Source organism: Vipera berus (assembly GCF_964194415.1).
Source record: "Vipera berus genome assembly, chromosome: 2".
Taxonomy (NCBI): Eukaryota; Metazoa; Chordata; class Lepidosauria; order Squamata; family Viperidae; genus Vipera; species Vipera berus.
The window spans coordinates 146074187-146096117 of record NC_138203.1 but is presented as its reverse complement, the minus strand read 5'-3'; the positions used below and the strand labels follow the sequence as shown (position 1 = coordinate 146096117).

Sequence of the window (21931 nt, the reverse complement as noted above, 5' to 3'; positions counted from 1 at the left end):
GTTGTTGTTGCTATTGTTGTTGTTATATTATGCTGAAGCACACAGAACAGTTCCCTTCCCACCAAAGTGCTACCTATTTATTTACTTGCGTTTCCATGCTTTTAAACTGCTAGGTGGGCAGGAGCTGGGGCAGGTAATGGGAGCTCACTCCCATGATATGGTGCTAGGGTTTCGAACTCGGGCTGTCAACTTTCCAGCTGACAAGCTCACATCTTTAACCACTGAGTCATCACACTCCTTGTAGCCTCTATAAAAGTTATCAATGCATTAAAAAGAGGAAGAAAACAAACATGGCAGAAAGTAGGAGTTTTGCTTCTCCTGGAAGATGTCATACGGGCACGGGCGACCAGATAATTTTGTCCCCGAACTGGGGCCACCCATACTTAAAATAAAATATCATCTCCACATGAAATGCATTGTGCAGTTCTATCCTCAATAGTCAAATGGTTTTAAAACCTCACCAGGTAAGCATGAAGAGGGATGGTGTAGTGCCTATTGCAGGGGTGTCAAACTGCCGGCCCACAGGCCGAATGCATCATGTTGAAACCGTGCCCACCCTATTGCCGGCAATGGAAAAAATGTCGCAATACATCACGACACATCACGTTGCGAGTTTGACACCCCTGGCCTATTGTGTGCCACTCCACAGCAGAGTATGGGAAGCTCTCAGTTGCAGCCTCCCAGCCATCATGAGGTCCTATTAACCCCACGAGATAATATTAGTGCCTGAGTGCCATCAGAAGTTTATCCCAAACAATTCTCTGCAGGGTACAAGTCTTGGTGCATTACATCTTATACAGCACCCTGAGTGGCTCTCTCGCGCGCGCTCTCTTTCCCATTCCCATCTTTCCCATCTGCATTTTATCCTTGATCATCTTTTACCATCATCTCAGGCCGAACAGCATTTGTGCGACTCTGAAAATAGCCTGCAAGTGACGAGAGGTAGCAGAACCAAAGAAGCGTGCAGTGTAGCTTTGCTTTCATGAGACCAGCTAATATGTTTGGAGAGAAACATACAGGTAGCCCTCGACTTACGACCATAATTGACCCCAAAATTTCTGCTGTTAAGTGAAACATTCGTTACCTGAATTTGCCCCATTTTGCGACAATTCTTGCCACAATTGTTATGTGAATCACTGCAGTTGCTAAGTTACTTTAACACGGCTGTCAGGTCAATCTGGCTTCCCCATTGACTTTGCTGGTCAGAAAGTTGCAAAAGATGATCACATGACCCTGGGACGCGGCAACGGTCTTAAGTATGAACCAGCTGGCAAGCATCCAAATTTTGATCATATGATCATGGGGATGTAAGGTTGTAACTGTGAAAAGCGGTCATAAGTCATGATTTTTTTCACTGCCGTTATAACTTTGAATGGTCACTAAATGAACTGCTGTAAGCTGACGACTAACTATATTTGCTCCTGTAAAAACAGTCTGACAAGTACAAGTCGAGTGTGTGAGTTTGTGTGTGTGTCTCTGTGTGTGGTGATTTCTCACTTACTAGATCTATATTCTTTTGGTTGTGGTGTAGGAGCTTCTGATTTGGTCCCTTCTGAAAGAAAAAGACAAAGGGGCATAAATAAGTAAGCAAATCAGAGAAATCATAGCAAGTTAGCCTCTGCATTTAGCATGTCCTGTCCCAATTCTTTAAACTGATTTAGGGGTAACCTTTGGGATTCTTCTGATTTATCTGGGACCAAAAAAAAAATCCTTTTATGCACAGAGGAAACAAAAGTCCAAAAAGTGCTGCCCTCCCCCTCTGGGCAAAAAGGATCTGAATGATGACTTCTGTCAATTCAGTCTTCCTCCAACATCCCCCAGGCAATCTCAGAAAGCATCTAGATTCTCCTGGAGCAAATTTTTAACTCTTACTTTCAATTTTAACTCTTACTTTCAACAGCCTGCACTCCCCCCCATGACTATTTACAACCCACCTGCAACTTCCCATAGCTGACATTTGTCTATGGAGATTCTCAGTCATCCAGGTGAGGGTTGTCCCAATGGTGCTTTTTCAAAAGGCAATTGGGCTTTCTTAGTTTTGCCTTGGGATGTTTCACTTCCCATCTAAGAAGCTTCCTCGGTCAGAACTGAAGAAGCTTCTTGGAGGAGAGGTGAACTAAGCTTTATTTATACTATCATTAGTGAAGTTTAGATCTCATCCTGAAGTTTGTTTATTCATGTCAGAACCATCACAATTAAAATAAGGCATACTATATGATGTAACATTTAAAATATAAAATACAAGATTAAAATAGGTACAAGTTAAACAGATCTTGCCCAGAAACTAGCAACATTATCCTGACGTTCATGGTAGCGCACAACAGTCCATCTAGAAATTTTACTCTACTGTTACTACTCTTTGCTACCCGAGAGGCAGGGAAGGATTTGATTGCACTATTGAAGAGGTCCCCAACCTTTTGGACACCAGGGACCGGATCTGTGGAGAGAGGTTTTTCCGTGTGTGGTTTTGTGTACTGCCTGTATCCCGCGGATGGGGCTTTGCTTGTTTGTGCAGACCGGTTGCTGGCATGCTGTGGCCCGGTACTGGTCCATGGACCGGGGGTTGGGGACCACTGCACTATTGGGCTGGTTGGTACCCTAGCCTGGGAGCCTTTTACTCCAATGGCCAAAACTAACATTTCTACATAGTGCCTACAGTTATGTGGGGGCTCCAGAACCACATTCATAGATCACTTTAAGCTGGTATGAAGTGAGGATGGTTTTTTCAGAACTATTCTGTACTATGTATGTATACCCACCCCAGTCTTCTCCCCAGGTGAAATATGGGAACCCAAGAGCCATGACCTTATTGAAAGATAGGAGCCAAGTGCCCTCATCCCAAGGCAAAAAAGGAATTTAGCGCCAATTCAAAGTAATGTTTTATAGTTAAATGCTGTAGAAAGACCACAGCTACCTTGTCCACTGTGTATTTGCAAACATGGTTCTCCATGATAAGCAACAGTTTACCAATATAGATAGTCCTCAACTTCTGACTACAACTGAGCCCAAAATTTCTGTTGCCAAGTCAGACATTTGCTGAGTGAGTTTTGCCCCATTTTATGACCTTTCTGGCCACAGTTGTTAAGTGAATCACTGCAGTTGTTGAGATGTAACACGATTAAGGAAATTGGGTTTCCCCACTGACTTTGCTCGTCAGTAGGTCACAAAAGGCGATCACATGGCCCCAGGACACTGCAATCGTCATAAATATGAGTCAGTTGCCAAGCATCTGAATTTTGATCGCATGACCATGGGGATGCTGGAATGGTCGAAAGTGTGAAAAATGGTCATAAGTCACTTTTTCCAATGTCATTGTAACTCTGAATGGACACTAAATGAACTGTTGTAAGTTGAGGACTATCTGTACTATCTCACAAGTCTTATTAACTAAAGTCAGTTAATTTTAAACATTTCAATAGGTTAGCAATACAGCTCGAATAAAATATGCAAACTGTGTGTGTGTGTGTGTGTGTATGTGTATGTTCCTTGATAAGATTAAAAATGCAAATCCAAGGCATATTAAAATTAACAAACTAAGTGAACACTGGGATGGAATAAGAAAAACTAAAACTGTTTTAGTTTTTCTTATTCCATCCCAGTGTTCGCTTAGTTTGTATGTGTATATGTGTGTATGCGTGTGTGTGTGTGAATCCCATCCGTCATCATCAGGCTGGTGGCTTCAGCTTCCTTCTTCTGGGAGAAGCATGTGGTAGTGGCTGTTTGTTCCTCTTTTTTAAACTGCCAGAGGGGGTGTGTTCTGTGGGTGGAGGTGTGCTCTGATTGGGTGGGGGATTAAGTGTGTTCTGATTGGGTGGGAGTGTGTTTTGAATGGTGGGTGTGTTCTGATTGGGTGGGGGTGTGTTTTGAGTGGATGGGCTGGTCTCAGCTGCCAGCCTTAGACCTGAGCTGGTGAGTTGTGCTGCTTTTGTTCGGCTTCGTGTTTGTGGTGGTGCCATGTTTTTATAGTGGGTGTCAGTTTGCTTATTGTGTGGTTTGGAGGGGTTTAAAGTGACTGATGTTGTAGCTGTAGTTAGGTTTCTGTTTTGTGGTTGTGCCTCGTTATCATTGTGGGTTCGGATTTGCTTTTTGAATGGTTGTGTGGTGATGTCATGTGATGTTATCATGAGTTTGGGTCTGGTATCATTCTTGGTGGTTGGGACTCGTCTGTCAATCAAGGCGGGTTTCCAAATGGCTGGTAGGCGAGAGGTATCATCTCGTTTGTTCATGCTGTGGGGGCGTTTTTCTATCTCAATGGCTTCTCTGATTATTCTGTTGTTAAAATGTTCAATTTTGGCGATAGTTTTGGTTTTTTTTAAATCAATTTCATGTCCCGTGGCTTCAAAGTGTTGGACCAGGGATGAAGTTTGTTCTCCCTTTCTGAGTGAGTTTTTGTGCTCTTCAATGCGTGCACTTATTCTTCTGTTGGTCTGTCCGATGTATGTGGTGGAAGAAGGAAGCTGAAGCCACCAGCCTGATGATGACGGATGGGATTCCGTCGAAACGTTGCTCCTACACCTTTAGTTCTATGCGGGGAAAAAACCCGAATGACCAAAGATCCACATACAAACACCCGCGAAAACCTCAGAAAACATATATATATGTATGTATGTATGTATGTATGTATATGTATATGTATGTATATATATGTTAAATGCTTGTTAACTATTTACATTACCTTGCTAGGCCCCAAACATGGATGGGACAAATCTTTATTTCCTGTTTCAGCCTAACCGAAGGCCATCGACAGGCAGTAGTCACAACAGTGACAGCTCATATTTGTGTAAATTTTTTTTAGATTAAATCTAAAAAAAAAAAATTACACATATATGTATATGTATGTATATCCACAAACACCCGCGAAAAACTCAGAAAACATATATGTATATGTATATGTATATATATGTGTGTGTGTGTGTGTGTGTGTATACACACACATACATACACACACACGGTTTGCATATTTTATATATATCAGTAAGTAAATGAATAAATAAAAGCACCTTTTTTTTTCTGTTCCAGAGGTATATCCAAAAATCGTTTTGTAACTTCTTTGAGGTTAAAGGCTTTCTGATAAACAGTGCTTAGCAGCTTTTGATCCAACTCTATTCTGGGAACAAACACATCACTGAAGGATATCTGCCGCAGTTTTCTTGCTCTCTGAAATAAAGTATTAAGATATTGTGATCATCTGAACCAACAAAGAGCTCTACTTCCTTCTACAGTGCTCGATGCATTATATAGCGGAGTATTTACAGGTGAAACTCGAAAAATTAGAATATCGTGCAAAAGTTCATTTATTTCAGTAGTGCAACTTAAAAGGGGAAACTGATATATGATAGACTCATTACATGCAAAGCAAGATAGTTCAAGCCCTAATTTGTCATAATTGTGATGATTATGGCTTACAGCTCATGAAAACCCCAGATCCACAATCTCAGTAAATTAGAATATTGTGAAAAGGTGCAATATTCTAGGCTCAAAGAGTCCCACTCTAATCAGCTAATTAAGCCATAACACCTGCAAAGGGTTCCTGAGCCTTTAAATGGTCTCTCAGTCTGGTTCAGTAGGAATCACAATCATGGGGAAGACTGCTGACCTGACAGTTGTGCAGAAAACCATCATTGACACCCTCCATAAGGAGGGAAAGCCTCAAAAGGTAATTGCAAAAGAAGTTGGATGTTCCCAAAGTGCTGTAACAAAGCACATTAATAGAAAGTTATGTGGAAGGGAAAACTGTGGAAGAAAAAGGTGCACAAGCAGCAGGGATGACCGCAGCCTGGAGAGGATTGTCAGGAAAAGGCCATTCAAAAGTGTTGGGGACTTTCACAAGGAGTGGACTGAGGCTAGAGTCAGTGCATCAAGAGCACCACACACAGACGGATCCTGGATATGGGCTTCAAATGTCGTATTCCTCTTGTCAAGCCGCTCCTGAACAACAAACAACGTCAGAAGTGTCTTACCTGGGCTAAAGAAAAACAGACCTGGTCTGTTGCTCAGTGGTCCATAGTCCTCTTTTCTGATGAGAGCAACTTTTGCATCTCATTTGGAAACCAAGGACCCAGAGTCAGGAGGAAGAATGGAGAGGCACACACTGCAAGATGCTTGAAGTCCAGTGTGAAGTTTCCACAGTCTCTGTTGATTTGGGGAGCCATGCCATCTGCTGGTGTTGGTCCACTGTGCTTCATTAAGTCCAGGGTCAACGCAGCCGTCTACCAGGAGATTTTGGAGCACTTCATGCTTCCTTCCACAGACGAGCTTTATGGGGATGCTGACTTCATTTTCCAGCAGGACTTGGCACCTGCCCACACTGCCAAAAGCACCAAAACCTGGTTCAATGACCGTGGGATTACTGTGCTTGATTGGCCAGCAAACTCGCCTGACCTGAACCCCATAGAGAATCTATGGGGCATTGCCAAGAGAAAGATGAGAGACATGAGACTGAACAATGCAGAAGAGCTGAAGGCCGCTATTGAAGCATCCTGGTCTTCCATAACACCTCAGCAGTGCCACAGGCTGATAGCTTCCATGCCACACCGCATTGAGGCAGTAATTGCTGCAAAAGGGGCCCAAACCAAGTACTGAGTACATATGCATGCTTATACTTTTCAGAGGCCCGATATTGTTCTATGTACACTCCATGTTTTATTGATTGCATGTAATATTCTAATTTTCTGAGATTGTGGATTTGGGGTTTTCATGAGCTGTACGCCATAATCATCACAATTATGACAAATCAGGGCTTGAACTATCTTGCTTTGCATGTAATGAGTCTATCTCATATATTAGTTTCCCCTTTTAAGTTGCATTACTGAAATAAATGAACTTTTGCACGATATTCTAATTTTTCGAGTTTCACCTGTATTAAATGACGAAACATACGTCCTGCATTTTCTTTTTTTTAAACAGACCCCAGGCAGGGAAAGGCATGCCCCACTCAAATGTCAGTATTTGTTCATTCTAGAAGTTGAAAACTAACAACACCCAGGGAACTTCAGGTTCGGTGGCTTAAGCTAGGACTGCTACCATTATGTATTCTTAGTTTAAAGACACTAGAATGAGCATCCCCATTCTGTGCAATTTTTTGGGCAACTCTTTGAATTATCAGCAAAGGGGGAATTTTGAGAGTCCAACCCATACATCTGTAGGACAAGCAACTCAGGAAAAATTTCACTGGAGAAAGTGCCTCCCTAATTGGAGAAATTAGGGAGCCCTTTAATCGCTGTTCAGAAGAGTTTCTCCCAACTGAAAATTACCTTTAAAAATGTGATGTCATCCATCTCTGTCAAGGTCATTTCAATTTCATCTCTCTCCCTCTGGATTTCATTCTTCTTCTTACCCAGAACTGTATGGACGTATTCAAATTTATCGAGAACTCTTTTTTCTTCTGCTTTGATTGTCTTCCAAGAATTCTTTTCTTCTTCATGAATTAAGGCTACTATTTCTAGGAATTCTGATTTCAGCAAATCCAGATTCCGACTAGTGGTACTCTGTAGGGACAATATCATCAAAATAAAACATGATTTGGAAATGAAGTAACGCAACATTACTTATTAGGAGGCTGGAAAATGGAGGAGGCAGTTGGGAGACCTCTGGAGGAAGAACTGGTGAATATGGAGCTGACAATCAAAACTAAGAATAAACAGCTGGTGAACAGCTGCCTAGAGTCACTTGACAGTGAGATGCGCGTCATATAAATTTAATAAATACATAAAAATAATACAGACCACCTCTATGAACGTCTTCAGACAAAGAGAGGATGGGAGATTGCCCAATATTGCTTCATTTACTCCTCATGAGGAGACCACAAGGCAGTAGTCTTCTATAGGCTTTGAGCACAGGGAGAAGAGGCAATAGCCATCTTGCTCAAACTAGAGTTGGCATCTTTAAAAGGACACCAACTTCACATACAGTACTTCCTTTTTTAACCATATTCAGAAATTGCTTGTTAACTACTTTTCAGCTATTAGAAATGTTTGAATTGACAAGACTGAAAACCTGAGTAATTCTGTTTCCAGTCCTTAAGTAAAGCAAATTTTAACTACAAGATTAAGAAAAGCTGGATAAAAATCAAATAAATAAATAAATAAAATAAACTTTAAAAAAATGAATTGAACAGCAAAAAGCTAATTAAGACTTTGACGTTAGAAAGTTATAAATAGCTTAAGGGTCCAGATAAATCTGAAATAAGATTTGGGAATTATAAAGAATCCCTCCTGTGGAGTCTTTGGACTTGCTTTAAATTTTGTTTAAGACACAATAAGATTAAAAAATTTAAAAAATTAGACACTAGAGAGAACTAGTTAATTAAAGCAGAATACATAAACCTGATTAGCAGCTACAGAATGAAGCAAAATATTATAACACTGGAAATACTGAAGAATATTTTTGAAAAATGGAACCAGAAGTTAATACTGACAGCGACAATGGAGAAATTTACTTCTATCACTAGATTGTGTCCAAAAGATGTTTGGGAAGAAAGGGCAAAAGAGGAAGACATTTTCTCTGACAAGAGAGAGACAGAATCGACTAAAAGTGGATCTACAAATGACAAGACTACAAGATTGACATGGCAAAAGATGTCTCACTGGATATATAAATCAGTTGGTGCTTTAAAAATCAAAAAAGAATTACAAATAATAAGCCAACAGAGTGACCTGCATAATTCATATATATTGGATTTACAAAAGAGATTTGTTACAGTTTAGATGAATCTTATGAGAAGGGGCAAAAAAATAAATGAAAAGAAATCAAGTTCTACAACATTACTTGACTGGATGAAAGATTAAGATTGTTAGATCTTGTAAAAGGAAGAAGTTGGTTTATTTGATAGGATGAATTAAATACAGGATGAACTGAATCTTCCTCAACAAATGACAGTATCTGGCTGATCTAGAAAGTTAAGTGGAATAGGATAGGGTTAGCATTTGAAAGTGAAGTCACCAGAAACTTTGGAGTTGTTGACTAGACGGCAAAGTTGAAACAAACATTCCAAGGAAAGGCAAGGGCAGACTAATTCTTCACCAGGTGAGAAACTTACATACAGGTAGTCCTCGACTTACAACAATTCATTTAGTGACCATTCAAAAGCTGAAACGGCACTGAAAAAAGTGACTTATGACCAGCTTTCACACTTACGACTGTTGTAGCATCCCCATGGTCATGTGATCAAAGATCAGACCTTTGGCAATTGACTCATATTTATGATGATTACAGTGTCCCGGAATGGTCATCCCCTTTTGCAACCTTCAGATTCACTCAACAAAATTTTGATAAATTTAACAACTACTGTGATTCACTTAACAACTGTGGCAAGAGGGGTCGTAAAATGGGGGTAAACTCACTGAACAACAGAAATTTTGGGCTCAATTGTGGCTGTAAGTCGAGGGCTACCAGTAGTGTGTATATGAAATCATGAGTCAATTCAAAGGAGGCATTTTTTATAGTACAAATTGAGTCTTAAAATGTTTCAAAAGAATTGTAACTTCATTTTTTCCCCTATTTGTCTCCCAGCTACCTAACTCATATATCACAAAATTCAAGTAAATGGTGACAGCAGAAGGCAATCTTTGAAATAGCAAAGCCCCAAGCCCTTTGACACAAATCTCTCCCTCCCTCCCTCCCTCCCTCCCTCCCTCCCTCTCTCTCTCTCTCACACATACACACACACACTCTCACTAAGTACAATGCCTAACTCTAAAGTCTATATCTTGAAACCGAGGCAGCCCCCTTGCATTACCACCTCCTGCTTGCAAAGAGAAGTGAGCTTCTGTTTAAAAACAGAATTCTTTCCTTACGCTGAGTTGCTTTTGCTGCGCTCGTACGTGTTCCAAGGACTTAGCAGTCTTGTCACTCAGGGCACAGAGTTCTGTTAATCTCTTCTTCAGCTGTAACTAAGGGAACAAAAAAAGTCTTCTTTAGATTAAAAACAACATCCATGCCGGCTACTAAGGAAACAAAACCACTGATAGGGGATATAGTTTTGCTTCAGGATTCTGATTAAGTGACACATCTGCAGTCACAACTTCAAAAAAAAGTTTTTTTTTAAAAAATGAGGTTTTTAATGTTGTGCAGAGTGGGGGGAAAATGGAAGCTTCTGCACCCCCCACGGCCCGATCCGGGCTCCGGAGACCTTTTCCCAGGCTGCTGCTGCCACCTGGATTTGAGTCCAGGGAATGCTTCTGTGTCATCCCCACAGCTCAATCCAGGGTCCGGAGGCCTTTTCCAGGCTACTGCCGCCTGGATTTGAAGCCAGGGAATGCTTCCATGCCACCCCTGTGGCCCGATCCGGGCTCCAGAGTCACTTTCCAGGCTGCTGCCGCCCGGTTCTAAGGCCAGGGAATGTTTCTGCGGCCTGATCCGAGCTGCAGAGGCATTTTCCAGGCCCAATTGGGCCCGGGGTGGTGGTGGTGCAGAAGCGTTCCGGGGCCTCAAATGTGGATGGCAGCAGCCTGGTAAAGGCCTCCAGAGCCTCGATCGGGCCATGGAGGGAGCGTGGAAGCATTCCCTGACCTCAAATCCAGGCAGCAGCAAGAACTGCAGCAGAGAGGAGACAGATCTTTTCAAGCTGAGTCCAGTGCATTAGGAAGGGAGAGGGAAGCATGCGTATCTTAGTGGGTCGGGGAGGTCTTGGGCACCTGTTCCAGCACTAGGCCCTCTAAGGCCTTCCCCACCCTGAGGTACCTCATGTTCGCTTAAGGAGCCACGTGCGTTTTAATGAGGAAGGAAGATTAGGACGCTGAGCTTGTCGATCAGAAGGTCAGCAGTTTGGCGGGTTGAATCCTGAGTGCCGCGTAACAGAGTGAGCGCCTGTTACTCGTCCCAGCTTCTGCCAACCTAGCAGTTCGAAAGCACGTAAAAAGGCAAGTAGAAAAATAGGGACCACTACGGTGGGAAGGTAACAGCGTTCTGTGCGCCTTTGGCGTCTAGTCATGCCGGCCACATGACCACGGAGACATCCTCGGACAAGCGCCGGCTCTTCGACTTTGAAACGGAGATGAGCACCTGCCCCTAGAGTCAGAAACGACTAGCACACATGTGCGGGGGAACCTTTACCTTTAATCTTGTACCTCAAACGAGATTCACTCTACGAGTTACAAGTGGAATGAGCAGGCTCCATTACACTTGTAACCCAAGGACTACCTGTACACATTTATTCAGCTAAATAGACAGGTCCCTCAAAGAGGGAACCCTGAATAGAGAACTAGACACATATTTATACTTTTCTTAGCTATCACTTTTCCCCATAAGAGGAGCGGGCATCCAGTAGATAAGAAGTTGTGATTCCTCACCAGCCAGTGGATCCGGCAGCTGAATCTGAGGAATCAGATGAGGAGGAGGGGCCTGGAATGACATTAGTGTCAGAGGAAGGCTCTGAGGAGCTCCAAGACTTACACTCGGATGAGGAACCTGGCCCCTCTACTCATGCTCAGGGTGAGACACAGCTGTGCTGGGAGCCTGAGTTGGACAGTGATGAAGAACAGTTGGGACAAATCCAGGATGCACGAATGTGCAGGCAAGAGAAATGAGTAGGACAGAGGAATGCAATGGGGCAGCTCCAAAGGCAAAGGAGAAGGCATTAGGAAGCCACGCCTTGGCTGAATTATAAAAGGAAAGGTGTGGGAGTTGCTGGTTGCCAAAGGCAACCATTTGTGTTGAGCATTGAGTTTCTGTGGACTGTGTTTGTTTGCCTTGGACATTGACTCAGGTCTGTGAGAATAAAAGGGGTTTGTTTTTTCTTGCGGATCCTGACTATTTCTTGGAAGAGGGGTTTCTCCTTGTGAGCATAACAAGGACTCTCGTAGGCTGGGACAGAACATTAAGATAAAGAAGCCAAGCACGCCCTTTGTGGTTTTGGGTGGTCCCCTAGAGGCTTTCCATGACGTTGAAGGCCTCCTGAGGTAACTGTGTTATCTGAACGTATGTTCCTTCCGTATGTTCCTCCCGGGGAATCATCAGAATTATTAAATTCCTGGTCAACAATACCATCTCTGAACTGATTTCAGTAGTAAGATGTTCCTGGATGCTTTGTACAAGATACACAATCATCAGATTAGCGGGGGATTATTTTGGAACAATGTCCTCACACTTCAAGCAGACTTGGAACTTTGGTGGAAAATGTCCACTTAACACATAGGGCTCTTCGCTCAGCCCCTACTGCTGGAAAATATATATCCACAGGTCTCAGTGGTAAAAAGTGATCCATGAATGTACACTGTTCTACTCTATCCTGCAGGCAGATTGTGAAAGAACTGAAACAGACAAAGGTCATCTGGACAATTCTCCACTGATGAAGAACTGCTATCAGTGGGGCTGCATCTGAATACTCATCCATCATAATTGATCAGATTGCAAAGAAACACTCACTGAGTGTTCCAAAACATAGTTCTCAACATTAAGCAAGATCTATTAAGACATGATAGCACTGTTCCAATATTTGAGGGGCTGGCACAAAGAAGAGGGGGGGGATCAACTTGTTCTCTAAAGCACCAGAAGGCAAGATAAAAAACAATGAATGGAAACTAATCAAGGGGAGAAGCAACCTGGAATTAAGGAGAGACTTCCTAACAGGGAGGAAAATTAACCAGTGGAACAGCTTGCCTTCAGAAGTCTTAAGCGCTTTATCACTGGAGACTTTTAAAGAGAGACTGGTCAGCCCTTTGTCTGAAATGGTATAGGATCTCCTATTTGTGTTGGGGGTTGAAGACCTCCAAGGTGCTTTTATTCTACTATCTTTATAAATTCGAGAAACATTTAGCAGTAGAAGCTGCAGCAAAAGCATTTGCTCTCACCCTATACTGAGGCAGGCCATAAAGAAAGATACAAAAAATACATAAAAATGCTGCATGACATAAAAGTGAGGTAGGACACAAAAGTGAGGCATAAAGAAAATGCGAGTATTAGTTGGAAGAAGAACAAGGAAATGGAAGATGCCAAACCGCATCTCGTAGGCCAGAGTTCAGTTACAGCTAACCACATATGTCTCGCTTGTAGGTAACCACAAACATGGTGCGCTTAGCAAGACACCTGTGACCTTTGCTAGAGACAAGGTTGCAAGACATTTAGCTATAATTTAGCATCGCTAAGGGGGGCTAGGGATGAGCTAGAAGGGGGCCTAGAACTCACGAAACCAATCAGAGCTCCTAAGTTACATTTCCGTGTTTTGCTACTGTTAGAGACTATATATGTACTTGCTTTTCCATGAAAAGGTGTTCAGACATTGATATTGCTTTTTGTTCTGAACCTTTTGCGCAAAATAAAACAAACTTCTTTAGATTCCGGGGTCTGAGTCTCTTGATTCTGCAACAATACAAAACGTAGCATGAAACTTCTTCTCGCTGACATACATGTATCAGAGAGAAACATAGCCACTTTCTTCCCGTGTACATATTGATCTATATTTCATAACTGACTGTAAGAGTCAAAGACTAAGGTTTTCTATACAGAGAGGGGAGTTTTTGTCAGATTCATCTTCCACAAGATTCCTATAGCAGGGCAAGAAAACACAAACCTTCCCTACTCAGTTTCTCCCCCCCCCAAACTTAAGTTTTTACATTCTTTTAAAGATTCTGTATGGATTTAAAGTCATTGAAAGTTTTTGTGAACACTGTGGGATACAAAGCCAATAAACAAGTCTGACTGGTCAAAGTTAAGAATGGCATCAAAGTGACATGACCATTTTTCACAGTTATGACTATTGCAGAATCTCCATGGTCACATGGTCAAAATTCAGATGCTTGGCAACTGACATGGATTTGTGACAGTTGCAGTGGTTCATATTTATGACGGCTGCAGTGTCCTGGGGTCACGTGATCACCTTTTGCGACCTTCTGGCAAGCAAAGTCAATGGGAATCCAGATTCACTTAACAACCACGTTATTAACTTAATAAATGCAACTGTGCAAGAAAAATTGTAAAATGGGGCAAAGCTCACTTAACATATGTTTCATTTGGCAACATAAATTTCGGGCTCAATTCTGGCAGTAACCTGAGGACCATCTACAATATGCAAAAAAAGAAAAAGGGCTAAAACGAGTCTCACAGCAAAATACAAAGTATTTTTTTAATTTTTTTTAAATCCCACCCTTCTCCGAAGACTCAGGGCGGCTTACAATTTAAGCACAAACCAATGTGCTTAGCAGTAGCCTTCATTCTATGTATATGCCTGCTTATTAGGGCTTTTGCCCCCCCCAAGCGGCATTATTACAAAGTCAGCTTATTGCCCCCAACAATCTGGGTCCTCATTTTACCTACCTGGGAAGGATGGAAGGCTGAGTCAACCTTGAGCCTGGTGGGATGCGAACCTGCACTAATTGCAGGCAGCTGGTGTTACTTAAGGAGGCATTAGCCCACTGCTCCACCAAGGCTCTCCACCAAGGTATTAAGAAAGCCTGAACAACTTCCATGAAATCTAACAAATCTAAGATTTACAATGGAAAAAAGGTCATGCCCAGAACAGAACTCAGACTTACAAGAGACTAAAATAGATGTACTGATAAAAAAATTTAAAAGTCAGAAAAGTTGCCTAAAACCGGGAATCAGTAGGCCCAGGGAACATATAAGCTTCCAGTAATAACAGGTTTGGTACAACCTGATTGTACCAAATATATATATTTAGGGTATCACAAAAGTAATGACATTCAAATGATTGTATATTTTGTGTTATTTACTTTTACCAACGGAGCCGGAGTAACTTAGCTGATGTTGCCTTTGGTGCTCTTTTCTAGACAGTTTTTATTTTAGGCCACCTGTGAAATTCACAGACTTTGTCTTCCAGTGCAAAATAAGCTTATGTTGGCAATCTGCCTGCAGGATAGAGTAGAACAGGGTTCTCTGTACCTTCATGGATCACTTTTTACCAATGAGACCTGTGGATATTTATTTTCCAGCAGTAGGGGCTGAGCGTGAGTAGAGTACACTTGCTTTGTTCCTAGCATAGGAAAGAGGGTCATTTATTATCATATAGCTTAACTTTTCTAGCCTAATGCCCTCAACACAAAAGTTGTGTTGGACGACTTTTTCCAGGACACTCTGCCAGCGTGGCAATACAGTCATGGCAAGAAATTCTATAAGGCATTCCTTAGAACAGAACAACTGTGTTCTCTTCTGAAGAGCTGTTGACATCTGCCAGCTGTGGAGGAAGGCGCTTTCTGCCTCAAGCAGCCAATGCAGGCTTCAGCATGCCTTCTATCCAGTCCCTTGGGTGTACATCTTTGGTATCAATGGCTGCCATGTACATGGTTAAATGCAAGACAGCTCTCCATACACTGTCTATCAGATCTATATACAGAGTAGTTGAACACAAATTGTAACCAGAGTTTTACTGAACAGTATTGGTTGAGCAAATAGGTAATAAAAACAAAACCAAATAAGCCAAGCTTTGGCTATGGATAATTTGAAAGAGCCAGTCTGATGTAGTAGTGAAGGCAATTGGCTAAAAACCAGGAGGCAGCGAGTTCTAGTCTCCCCTTAGGCAAATAGCCAGCTGGGGGACCTTGAGCCAGTCAGTCACTCACTCTCAGCAGGAGCAAACCACTCCCAAAAAAACCTTCCCAAGGAAACTGCAGGGGTTATCCAGGCAGCTTCCAGGAGTCAGAACTATTTCTCACAAACGAAGATGAATATACATGTCCCTAGATAATATTATATTGCAGGATCCAATCTGAGTAACAGGGACCAGAAATTTAGTCTTCTGAGTTTTTGGACTCATGCTAGAGGCCATCATGAGGATGGGATCCAGCACCAGTCCAAAAAGCTCAGAAAATCCAGAAAACTAAGCCTCTGGTATGGTGACCAATCCAGATTGGATCCTGAAAAATTATTTCTTTAGATCAGAGATGGGTAATTATTTTTTCCAAGGGGCCACATGTGAAACTGGGATTGTTGTGGAGGATTGAACCAATGGGGGTGGTGCTGTCTCGAGCAGCCGGATACACGATGGCTCAAAGTCACCCTAGAAGCATTCAGGACTGAGGTCAATGTTCCAAAGGTGCTTTATCAAAAGGCAACTAGCTGGACTGGTTTTTTCAAAAGGCAGGCTGCCTTTTGAAAAAAGCACTTTTGGGGCAACCATGACCTGGATGACTTGAGAATTTCCATAGACGTTTGGCTGAGGTCAATGTTACCCTGTGTCTCCCCAGGCCTAACACGACAAGGTAGCCACCACCCACTCCTTTCTCACCTTCTTTGTTTCCTTGGCCTCTTGTAAGGAGGCAGTGGAGCAGGTCTTGTGAGAAAGCAGGCAAAAACAGCAGATGGAGACTCCGTGGTCCTGGCAGAAGACCTCCAGGAGCTTGTTATGGGTCTGACACTTCTTCTGCTGAAGTTCCTTCACAGGTGTAGCCAACTGGTGGCTCTTAAATGCGGGGCTCTCCAGGTGGGGTCTCAGGTGCTCCTGGCAAAAGGAAGCCATGCAGGTGAGGCAGGTCTTGGCCGCCGGGACTACCAAGCAGCTGTCGCAGGCCACGGGAGAGGGAGACCTCGGCTTGGCCACGCTGCTGCCCGCCTTCTTCTGTTTCTCCTCGCGTGTCCCTTTGGAGAGGTCATCCTGGCTGACCAGAAGTTGCTCCACCACCTTGCAAAGCACCGTGTTTTTCTTCAAGTCGGGACGAGTTTCGAAAGAAGCCCTGCACTGGGGACAGCTGAATTTCTCCTCGATCTCCATCCAGGTCATCTCCAGGCAAGGCAGGCAAAAATTATGGCCGCACGGCGTAGTGACCGGCGTCTGAAAAACACACAGGCAGATGGAGCAAGTCAGTTCGTCTTCCAGCCCAAACAAAGACAACGTTTCCACCGAGCTAGCCATGTCTGCTGCTGAGATGCCGGAGCGAAGTCGGCGCTTTATATATATATGTGTGTGTGTGTACACGTATATGAGCGGCCAAGGAAAAGAAACCGAAACTTTGGGAAACGGGCCTTTAGTGGATTTCCTAGAAATCACGTGGGCGGGCGGAGACGCTTGTGCGCAACGCACAACGCACGGAGCGGACGGATAAGCCTTCGGGGAAAGGAAAGCCTCCCCAATTGCCCGACTGTGATCTAGTCCAGGGGTCGGCAACCTCGGCTCTTTTATGACTCGTGGACTTCAACTCCCAGGATTCCTGAGCCAGCTATGCTGGCTCAGGAATTCTGGGAGTTGAAGTCCACGAGTCATAAAAGAGCCGAGGTTGCCGACCCCTGATCTAGTCACACCATCGAGGACGGGGAGGGTTTGCTTGCTGTTTCTGCTTCCCGATCCCCATCCTTTCCCCTTGCATGCCTAGAAGCAAGGCGTGCTGCCCAGTACCGCTGGCTTGGCTGTCCCGGGAAGCGGCCTCGCCCTTTTTTAAACTAGGCAATTCATGTATAGAAGCGAGTTGGCTGGCTTCCGACGGAGGCGGCTTGAAGGTCGGGAGCGCCCCTTCCCCCAGAAGTGCAGAGAAAGCGCAGGCGCCCTCGACGGGAATTGTTTGTTTTGTTTTGTTTTGTTTTGTTTTTCCAGAAAAAAAAGGTTGAATGCAACGGGGCGTCATCCCTGGGATGGCGGAAACGGCCCTGGATAAAAGTACCAGATGCCTCTTTGGGGCGTGAATGGGAGGACGCGTTAAATGCCCCCGGTGATGCCTTGATTTTTTTTTTAATAAATGGCAAATCCGGAAGATTAAACTCAATTCGCCTCCGTACCAGGAAACGAGAACTATTTATTTATTTTTTCTATCGGTCGAGGACGTTTTGTGTTTTTCGGATTAAATGCACGCCCGGTATGCAAGATGCAGAGGAGAGTTTTGGTAATGGCTGGCCTGGGATGAACAATACCGCTTAGACTTAGAGCCAATTATTTCCTGGTCAAGTCAATCAACCAACACATTCAGCTTATAATAATTAGGTGGCCCAGTCCTTTCCTGTTATGTACCGGATATTGAATGAGAATTGTAAAAAAGCCAACATGATGGTCAACAAGATTGAGGCAGGACATAAAGTGAGGCATAAAGTAAACGTGTGTATTAGTTAGAAAAGAACAAGGAAATGGAAAATGCCAAATCACGAGTTCATCTGTCTCTCATACCTATTTAGTCAAGCATAGAGCTGATACATCTAACCACATATGTCTCGTTTGTAGCTAACCACAAACATGGTGCCGACTTAGCAAGACACTTGTGACCTTTGCCAGAGAAAAGGTTGCAAGACATTTAGCTATAAGGGGGGGGGCTAGGGATGGGGGGCTAGGGATGAGCTAGAAGGGGCCTAGAACTCATGTAACCAATCAGAGCTTACAAGTTACATTTCCGTGTTCTACTTTTTTGAAGACTATATATGTACTTGCTTTTCCCTGAAAACATGTTCAGACATTGATATTGCTTTTTGCTCTGAACCTTTTGCGCAAAATAAAACAAACTTCTTTTTTTTTTATTGAAAAGTTTTAAAATACATTTTATCTTTAACAATCCCCCCCTCCCCCTCCCCAACCTATCCCTCCCTACCCCTCCCCCCCTCCCCCCCCCACTTCCCAGAGCTAAGTACAGGGTATAAAAACAAAGAACAATCATAAACATCCATATGCTACCAACAATAAATTCTTAAATCTATCACTCTCTAGCTCATATAAAATAACTACAAGCAATATTAATATTACATATAAAAAGAAAGAAAAAAAAAGAAAGGAAGACTTATTCAAATGCTAAGTGAAACTTTTTAGTCCCATATTTCTTCTGAATATATTCAATCCATTTTTCCCACTCCCTAATATAACGTTCTTGCGAATGATCTTTCAAATAAGCCAAAATCTTTGCCATTTCTGCCAGGTCAGAAACCTTTAAAGTCCATTCTTCTATAGTCGGCAGCTCCTCCTTCTTCCAATACTGACCTATTAAAAGTCTTGCTGCTGTAACTAAATTTAACATCAACTTAGTGTCCACAACAGTAGCACCTGTAATTATACCCAACAAAAAAAATTGCGGACAAAACTTTATCTTTTGCTTGAAGATCTTCTGCATATTCCAAACTTCTTTTGATTCCGGGGTCTGAGTCTCTTAATTATGCAACAAGATGGCTATTTATTATTTCCGAAATTGGAGAAAATAAACCTATTGATACTACATCTTGGAAACCTGTATGGAAAACAGCGAGGCTAATCTGCTTTTGCCTCATTTATGGGTTCTGGGGCAAAGTGGAAGCAGAAAGCTGATTAGGCTTAACTTTGACCTGATAGTGTGTGTATTTAGGCACCAACTTCTAACTCCAAAAGAAAAGATGCTTGCATGTGCAAAATCAATATGAGCACTTCCGCTCTCTCAAATTGGCTGAACGTAAACTTTTGCATCAGGAGGGCTGCAGAATCTTTCTCTGGCATCTCCCCAGTGAACTTGAAAAATCCTTTTTTAAGATTTAAAGAGTTGCCGTTCTGCAGGGGTTAACAAAGCCGTTAAAGAGACCAAAGTTCTGACTGGGAATAAGGGAACTCCCTATGCCAGGGGTCAGCAACCTGAAACAGTGAAAGAGCCACTCGGAACCGGTTCCCTCACAAAAGGAAAAACTGGGAGCCGCAAAAAATGTGTGCGCATGCGCGTACATGCGCACATGCGCAGAACAGGGTTTGACTGAAGAGTGGAGCCAAGGCGAGATATGCACCTACCCTGCATATTTGAATTGATTGGTTGAACTTTTTTAGTCCCACTTTTTTTTTTGACTGCACACGGCAGAGGACTGGGAGCCGTAGGAGACGGCTGAAAGAGCCGCATGCGGCTCCGGAGCCACGGGTTGCCCTATGCGCTTATTTTTTTTTCTGCTTCAAACATACTTGCTGATGGTGAGAAAGCAGCAGCTTCAGCAAACCCTGGATAAAAGCAGATTATCTGGTTCCCTTTCAGTCAGGATTCAGGCCTAAACATGGGATGTATGTAGGTATGTATTCATTCATTCATTCCACGGGATGGAAATGGCATTGGTTGCGTGTTTGGGTGATCTCTGGCAGGAGCAGATTGAGGATAGTGCATCACTTCTAGCTCTACCTGACCTCTCGGCAGCTTTTGATACCAGTGATGGCAGTGATGGCGAACCTTTTAGAGACCAAGTGCCCAAACTGCAACCCAAAATGTATCGTCAGGTGCCAGGTGGGTGTGGCTCATTGGGTGGGCGTGGCTGCAGACTGGGTGGGACTAAAAAGTTCAATCCATCAATTCCAACTTTGCGAGATCTTTTTTTCCCCCACAAGAAGTTGTAATTGATTGATGGATTGAACCTTTTTTTTTTTTTTTGCACACGGTGGCAGAGGCCTAAAGCGAAAAGGTTTTATAAAACCCAGGACTGGGGCGATGGCACACGTGCTCACAGAGAGGGCTCTGTGTGCCACCTGTGGCATGCATGCCATAGGTTCGCCACCCTGGAGTTATGGTATCCTTCTGGATCAGCTCCCAGGATTGGAAGTGGATGGTACAGTATTGTGCTCGTTCTTTTCCTTCTTCTGGACTTATACTAGTCAATGCTGATCGGGAGATCCTGGTTTCAGCTCCTACTCCCTGGGTGCTGCAGGGTTTGGTGTTCTTCCACTCCCGTTTAATATCTATTCTACATGAAACTGTTGGGCAGGGGGGGGCGGGATCATCTGTCATCGGTAGGCTGATGAAACTCAGTTGTAATTTTCCAGGCCTGGCAAATTAAGCAATGCTGCGTGTGAGGTGATCTCACGAGTGAATCATTAAAGGAGCTTCCAAGCAAAGGCATCACGCAGAGATGCAATCATATTGGCTTTATTCAATGATAGATCAAAGAGAAAGAAATACTTGGCATGAAAGCATTCATGCCTGCATGTGAGAGAGAAATAAAATAAAACAAAACAAGCTAGCAATTACATGACTAAACTAGAGGTTAGGAGTAGAGATAGAACTGGAGAATAGAAAACTAGAAACTAGAACAAAGAACAGCCCCTCGTGCAGAGGTATTTATGGGGGGTCTTGGTCCCTCCCTGACCATAAAACTCTCTCGCCAATGGGGCTGTCGGGTCTGAGACCCTTGGCTCATCAGTGGAAGCAAAGAAGCCTCTTTGCCTCCATCTGATGACCCTTTTGGGAAACTGCCAATGGCTGGCACTAATCATCTAACACTGCGGATGTCCTCTCCTGTTGCTTGGAGGCTGTAAGGGACTCTAGATGAGGAACAACAGGCTTCAACTGAAACCAAGCAAGACGAGTGGCTTTGAGATTTAGGGCCTTTCAGATCTGGGACTTTACCATCTTTGATACCGTTATAAGTGGCACTGCCCCAAATAGACCCCATTTTCAATCTCAGAGCCCTTCTGACTCATAAAGGAGGAGCAGGTGGCAATCAGGGCCAGTTGTGTCAGCTTCTGAATCTTAAGGCTCTGCTCAGTTACTCATGCCCCAGTAGTCACTTCCCTTACAAACATTGTGATTACCTTGTAATTGAGTAGCCAGAAGCTTCCAACTGGTGCAAAATGTAGCGGCACAGGCAGTTAGGTGTGACCCTATGAGGACAGTTACATTTCTGCTTTATGAATTGATTTGGTCACCAGTTTGCTTCTGAGTGCAATTCAAGATGCTGGTTTTGATCTTTTAAAATCCTACATATGGGACACAGGATGGGGCCACGTTATCTGAGGGATTGCCTCTTCTCTGTTACATTTACCCACTGTGGGGAAAATAGACTGAGGAAGGAGTATTAGTATTTGCATTGCTACAAATAAAGGAGAATGTTTGTAGCTCGGTTGAAATGACAGGTCCTTGGTGTTCTCTGAGCTTGGTTGTTTTCTTGCAGAAGTCTCATTACGTCAATTTGGTTAATGAAGCATCTGCAAGAAAACAACCACGCTCAGAGAACACCAAGGATTCCTCACCTTGAATAATTTATAAAAATAATAAAGGTGGGATAAAGAGAAATGTTTCCACTGCCCACGGGATGGGGCAGTACCACTCACTCTGGAAATGCTTGATCCATATAATGT

The 21931-nt window shown here is 43.2% G+C and overlaps 1 protein-coding gene across 4 annotated transcripts in view; it reads right to left on the bottom strand.

Moving 5' to 3' along the window:
- LOC308661957 (E3 ubiquitin/ISG15 ligase TRIM25-like) overlaps window positions 1-16854 on the bottom strand; it is a 38059-nt gene extending 21205 nt beyond the window's left edge. For all 4 annotated transcript variants that reach the window (XM_081317261.1, XM_081317262.1, XM_081317263.1 and 1 more), the window contains exons 1-5: window positions 16178-16854; window positions 9795-9890; window positions 7254-7487; window positions 5001-5157; window positions 1502-1552 (exon numbers count right to left, since the gene is read on the bottom strand). In XM_081317261.1, the coding sequence (XP_081173387.1) occupies window positions 1502-1552; window positions 5001-5157; window positions 7254-7487; window positions 9795-9890; window positions 16178-16801 (1162 nt within the window). In that variant the 5' untranslated portion in view covers window positions 16802-16854. The remainder of the gene's footprint in view (window positions 1-1501; window positions 1553-5000; window positions 5158-7253; window positions 7488-9794; window positions 9891-16177) is intronic.
- Between the last annotated feature and the right edge of the window lie 5077 nt (window positions 16855-21931).